General features: G+C 45.7%; 1 protein-coding gene across 1 annotated transcript in view; it reads left to right on the top strand.

The window, feature by feature from the left end:
* The first annotated feature begins 1842 nt into the window (after nt 1–1842).
* USP17L8 (ubiquitin specific peptidase 17-like family member 8) overlaps nt 1843–6979 on the top strand; it is a 5984-nt gene continuing 847 nt past the window's right edge. Inside the window, 3 exon segments of the mRNA XM_014534309.1 lie at nt 1843–1863; nt 2687–2881; nt 6392–6963. Coding sequence (XP_014389795.1) covers nt 1843–1863; nt 2687–2881; nt 6392–6963 — 788 coding nt within the window.

Here is a 6979-nt window from a genome sequence, read left to right as displayed (position 1 = left end):
CGCGTGGCGGCAGAACGGGGAACGGGGCACAGTGCGCACGGCGGTGGCGGCAGAGGCGGCGGTGGTGTGCAGGGCCATGGGGTTGTAAAAGGCGGTTTGAGTTTCCGGCGCCGCTGGGCAGGCGGAAGAGGAGAGGCGGGGTCAGGAGGCGGTGGAGAAGGCGTGGCTGGAGAAGGGTCCGGCAGGGAAGGAGGAGGAGAGAGGGTGGACGGACAGGGGCAAGAAGCCGGCGGGAGAATGGGGGAATTTCGCTGGGGGAATTTGCGGTGGTCTCCGGTGAAGGGGAGCGGGAGGACATGGAGACAATGATGATGATGACGGCGCTGGCGCCGCCACCCACACACAGCACATGAACCCACTCCCACACACACACATCTCGGGCTCGGTGGTTCGGGCTCCACGGTGCGCGGCCAGGGACAGCCCGGAGGGAGGAGGAAGGGCGGAGCGAGGAGAGACGTGGAAGGAACTTTGGGGGAGGGACGGGGACGCAGGAGAGCAGGAGAGGTGGAGAGAGAGGCTGAGAGAGAGAGACTTGGACACATTTCCCAGTTCGCTGGCAGAAATTACTGAGATCGGTGCGGACGGTAAAGTCAGGGTCCCGTTTTCAGACTGAGGTCATGCTACATTACAGAAAAAGGACGCAGGTCCAGGACAGGCCCCGTGTTTAGCCAGATCCGCGAGCAGACACCCTAGAGTTGTGCTCAGGCCAGGTTTGGAATTTGGATTCCCCTTGCTCGATACCCGTGGCCTGTAGCAGGGCTAAAGGCTGGCGTCCCAGTGGTTTAACCCACGCTACGGATGGACAATTGGGCCAGGGGATGTAGGGACGTCTCCACTACTTCCCAGGCCCGGAGGAGCCTTCCTGGAAGGGTCCGGAAAGAGGCAATCTCTGAGGCGGCCACGTTTTAGGGACAGAGACGCCGGGCGGGCTGGCGGCCACATGGGACCGGCACGGGGGCGGGGCGGGACTCACAGCTGATGCTGCCAAACTGGGAAAAGTTGCTGAGCTGAAGAGATGAGGTCCTGATGGGTCCAGAGCCACTTTTTTTGTTAGGTTAGGTGGCTCAGGAGGCGGCGAAGGAAATAAAGAGAGTTGATCAGAAAAGGAAGGAAGGAAGGAAAGTTTATTCTGCGTCCCCGGGAGACCCACGTACCCCCAAGGACAGGGCTCATGGATTTACACCAACAGGGAGGGGGGCGCTTTTTTTATACTCCGGTTGGGTGAGGGGCGGGGACATGAGCTGAGGTATTCGGCTGAGGAAGTTTCAGCTGCAGGGGGTCAGCAAGGTATTCAGGAATGAGTCAGTATCTGTGTGGGGGTCATGGAGAAGCCAGTATCTGTGTCTGGCATGCTGATCTTAGAAATGCCAGGGGGAGTCCATTATCTCGTCACATGTCTGCATGTATCCGATCCTGGGCTCTCTCCGACCTAACACCCATGATATGAGGAAGAAGACCTTCCATTACATGCTTACCATTCCAACAGCTGCGTCAAATATCGCCTTGGCCATTGGACCTTTTGAAACACTTGTAGATCCATATATGCATGAGGTTGCTCATTTTTGTTTACCCCAACTTCTTCCATTGCTTAAACATACCACATCATATCTTCTTGAGGTTTTTGAATTTTATGAAGAAATTCTTACACGTTGATACCCATAATCCTGCTTTAAGACTGTATTCATCGATGAGGCTTATGTTGAAGAGGCTGCTTATGCTTCCATGAGCATTTTTAGCACAAAACTATTGCACAGTGCCAGGATTATCGATGAGACACCTTTGACTAGAAGGTGTTTAGCCCAGTCCTTGGCCCAGCAGTTTTTTGGATGTTTCATATCCAGAATGTCTTGGTCTGATGAATGGGTACTGAAGGGAATTTCAGGCTATATTTATGGACTTTGGATGAAAAAAACTTTTGGAGTTAATGAATACCCCAGTTGGAAAGAAGAGGAGCTGGACAAAATTGTGGCATATGAGCTGAAAACTGGTGGAGTTTTACTACATCCCATATTTGGTGGAGGAAAAGAGAATAATCCGGCATAATCCAGCATCCCATCTATACTTTTCAATAAAGCATCCACATACACTGTCCTGGGAGTACTACAGTATGTTCCAGTGTAAAGCTCACCTTGTGATGAGATTGATTGAAAATAGCATCAGTATGGAATTTATGCTACAAGTTTTCAATAAACTGCTAAGTTTGGCTAGTACTGCTTGTTCCTGGGCCATTTTATTTTCTTTGGACTACTAGTTGGGGTAAGCGTGGTGTGGGTTGATGGATTAATAGAATGAATTGAATGTGGAGTAGGATGTTTTTTTTCCTACCCACACCTCTGGCTGCCTCCTTGCACATGGTCAGGACTCTGTATCAAATGCCAATACATGTGAACACATAGCTCATGAAAAAACAAACAAACAAACAAACAACAACGGATATTCATAGCTTGCTGAAATGACTTTAGATATTCTTCTTCCAAATATTGTATTTCAACTGTAATTGAAAAAAATCCCAAAACTCTTCATAGCTCATGAAAAAACAAACAAACAAACAAACAACAACGGATATTCATAGCTTGCTGAAATGACTTTAGATGTTCTTCTTCCAAATATTGTATTTCAACTGTAATTGAAAAAAAATCCCAAAACTCTTCTTTCATTCGCATCAATTTATCTTTGTGAGACCAAGCTCACGCTGCATGGGCTGCAGCAGTACTACGTCAAGCTCAACGAGAGAGAAAAGAACCGTAAACTCCTCGACCTCCTGGACGTGCTAGAGTTTAACCAGGTGGTGATCTTCGTGAGGTCGGTGCAGCGCTGCATGGCCCTGGCCCAGCTACTCGTGCAACAGAACTTCCCAGCCATCGCCATCCACGGGGCCATGGCCAGGAGGAGCGCCTAGCATGCTATCAGCAGTTCAAGGACTTTCAGCGGCTGATCCTGGTGGCCACCGATCTGTTTGCCCGAGGGATGGACATTGAGCGAGTCAACATCGTCTTCAATTATGACATGCCTGGGGACTCGGACACCTACCTCCAATGAGTGGCCCATGCCGGTCGCTTTGGCACCAAAGGCCTGGCTATCACTTTTGTATCTCATGAGAACGATGCCAAAATCCTCAATGAGGTTCAGGGTCGGTTTGAAGTCAATGTGGCGGAGCTTCCTGAAGAAATGGACATCTCCACATACATGGAGCCGAGCCACTAGCCACACACCTGACATCCCGGAGCCACCCTGCTTCCCACGTGCTGCTTCAACTCCTCTTTCTAAGCAACAGTGGGGCTTTCTTTTTCTGTTCAAATACTGTACATTTGTGTAACAATAAATTTGTATTATGGAAAAAAATAAAAATATGGGCTTGTATTTTGCTTCTTCACCCCATTTTTCAAGTCAGATATATATAGTGCTAGATTGATAGAAACATTCCAACTTGTCTACCCCTCACCAGTTCTCCCTAATGTTCCATTTACATGGAACATTTGTTAAAACTAAGATGTCTTCATATTATTATTAATGAAGCTGCAAATTTTATTCAGATTTCAACAATTTTTTGTTATAATGCACTTTGATGTTCCTGGATCCAATTTAGGATACCACACTGCATTTAACATTTAGTAATTTTGTCAGAAAATATAGTTAGACAACAATCCCAACCAAAATTAGATTCTGTTCAGATTCATTCTAGGAATTAGTGTGCTGCAGTTATAATCAGAATTATGTTAATATATGATAAAATAAAATTTTAATCCTATTATTTTCTTTCAAGTTTCAAACTGGAGAACCAATCAGACCATTTCTTACACAATTTGCTACCAAATTGACTTCCCATTTGTAGAAATTTAACTTTAACCAGTTTTTTTATGCTTGTAACTATGCTTAGATAACCACAATAGATGGTTAGCGAGGCTTCCTTAAAATACGCAAAAGAATATGTGATTAGGATCTGTGGATTAAAAAAGTAAGTAAGTTTGATGTCTGTATAATCAGTGGAACTGTGTGTAATATGCATATTGGTCCTTTGAGCTACAAGTTAAATAAATGAATAAAGCAAGACTAGTTTTGATACAGTGTGGAATCCACAGATGAAGCACTGTCAGATGTTAATTATTCTCTGCCTGCCTCTTGTTGCACAAGTATATACTTTCAAACAAATATGCAGCACTGTAGTAAAAAAAAAGATTTTCACTCATTTTAGGAGTATTCTATTTCACCAATATCAGTTTTATAATGTTAAAAAATGAGCCCCAATGGATATGTAGCTTATATATCGGGGGTAAGGCACCTTTACATTATTTGGTTCAACGAATAACTCTCTTTATTTCTAGGAGAATTTATTTCTAGGAGAATTAACATTTTTCAAAAAGCCAAATTCACTCTTTTCTTTTACTGAACTGTGGCAGTTAGCTAGTGTCACAAAATTGCTGTGTGGCACACAACACTGCACATTTATTTCTCAGATGCCTGAAGGCTTCAGGTAGGCACAGGCAAAAGTCACACGGCAAAAGGCACAGGCACAGAGAGGCCTGGAGACTCATGGATCTGTTTGTTGAAACTCTTTAGCCTGGCGGGCTGGTGTGGCTCAGTGGCTGAGCATCAACTCAGGAACCAAGAGGTTGCTGGTTCCTTCCCAACGGGGTCAGGGCACGTGTCTGGGTTCTGAAGATTCCCAGTAGGGGGCATGCAAGAGTTAGTCAGCCGAGAGAGGATATTCCTCTTTTTCCCATGTTTCTATCTCTCTAGCCCTCTCCCTTCCTCAATCTCTAAAAATCAATAAAAGACTATTAAAAAACAACAACCCCCAAACGATTTAGCCTTCTCATAACAGCAGCCTGTCTTACAATGCTAAAAATTCAGTAGGGCCTGGCCTTTTAAGGATGATATATAGGAACAATCTTAAAGCCTTAAAATGCAAACTGTAACACCCGATTTCTATCATTAGATTTAGAAAACTAATTAATAGTTTGGGAATCATAATTTTACAGATTCTACAGGTTAGGTTCAGTGCACTTAACTGACTCATATATGTCCATTCCTTTGCTGAAGACTCATCTCTGAGTCTCGGACCAACGTCTCTTCCCTTTACACCTTGAGCATTAGCCCAGAAAAATCAGGTTATTCTTGGGAATGGTGGGAGGCAGTTTTAAAGAGCTACATGCAGTTCATAGGAAGGATTCATTCTGAGTAATAAATAAATGTATTTATTTTAATTATGCCTATAAACATTGATTTTTGGGGGATGGCTACTATTATGTGGCAAGGTTTTAGGGGATTTGAAAGGAATATGACAGGATTTAATTTCTTAAATAAGCACTGCTTTATCACAATTATTTCTCCAAATGGCTAATTTTAGGAAAGTATTCAAATTTTATCTTTATTCCATTTTTTGTTGTTGTTAATCCTCACCCGAGGATATTTTTCCATTGATTTTTTAGAAAGAGTGGAAGAGAGAGGAAAATACAGAGAGTAACATCGATGTGAGAGAAACACATGGATTGGTTGCTTTCTGCAGGAGCGGTGACCAGGTCTGGGCCTGCAACCAAGGTACATGCCCTTGACCGGAATCGAACCTCCGACCCTTTAGTCCATAGACCGATGCTCTATCCACTGAGCCAAACCGGTTAGGGCTCTCTTTGACATTGTAAAATATGTTCCTCTGTCCTCTAATGCTGAATATTGCTAATTAGCTCAACAGGAAATTCTCATTCCTTTATGGATAATCTGGTTTGTTCTGTGCACACGCTGCTTTCCCTAACACACGTGCCCCTGGAAGATTTAGGGTGTTTTCTTTATGATATTTTCTGTATGGATTATGCGGATGATAGTCTCTGATTGGTCATTAGGGTTTCAACACATAGAAAACACTTGGGGGCTGACACCCTAACAGATGTCAATGTGTTTTCTGGTAGAAACATGAAACTTTTCAATATGCAATACAGTATGAACTGTAGTCACTATTTCATAGATGCTGTAGAAAATTATTTTTAACAGAAGTGCCATGCTACCTGTATTTTGTTGAAACCCGTCACAAGTTAACAAGTTATTGATGCCACCACCATATGAATTATTTTCCACATTATCAAATGTTTGGGAATTTAAGTCATATTTTCAAAAACCTATGAAAATAACTAACCTTGTGAGAAGTTTAAGAAGTGAAAATCTAAGTAACTCTACTTTTAATATGTATGGAAAAGCACATGTAAAAGCCATCAAAGACCACCTATTCTAGAGAGAGGCAAAGCTACTGCCCTCTAATTCAATGTACAGGATTGTAAACCAATGGAAGGGTCATTGACCTGCAAGATCCCAAAATTAACTAATTCTCAGAAAATTATCTCAAACATTAATCAACTTGTTGCAAGTTACCCGCGTAAGCTTATAGCAGAAGAGGTTTCAGGCCGGGCTCCAGAACCTCGGCAACACCTGTTACGCGAATGCAGCCCTGCAGTGCCTCAGCTATACCCCGCCCCTGGCCTGCTACCTGCTGTCCAAGCAGCACTCCGGGGCCTGCGCGCAATAGGCGTCCTGCACCCTGTGTGCCCTGCAGGCTCACGTGACCCGGGACGTCATCACGCCGGAGGGGGAGCTGCTCGCGGGCTTCCACGAGAACCGGCAGGAGGACGCCCACGAATTCCTCCTGTTCACGCTGGACACCCTGCAGCGGGCCTGTGTGCAGGAGAAGCGGCCGCCGCCGCCACCGCCACCGCAGGGCAGGCCCTCCTAAGAGGATGCCACCCTGATCCGCGGGGTCTTTGGAGGCCACTGGAGATCTCGGACCCAGTGTCTCCGCTGCCACGGCATTTCCGACACCCTGGACTCTTACCTGGACAACGGCCTGGACATCCAGGTGGCACAGAGCGTGACCCAGGCCCTGGACCTGCTGGTGAGGCCCGAGTGGCTGGACGGGGCCGACGGCTACAAGTGCGGCGCGTGCCTCCGGAAGGTGCTGGCCACCAAGACGCTGCCCCTGCACGCGGCCCCCCTG

The sequence above is a fragment of the Myotis brandtii genome, unplaced genomic scaffold (genome assembly GCF_000412655.1).
Source record: "Myotis brandtii unplaced genomic scaffold, ASM41265v1 scaffold1286, whole genome shotgun sequence".
Classification (NCBI taxonomy): Eukaryota; Metazoa; Chordata; class Mammalia; order Chiroptera; family Vespertilionidae; genus Myotis; species Myotis brandtii.
Note: the sequence above shows the minus strand (reverse complement) of the source record. Positions and strands in the feature narration are given on the sequence as shown.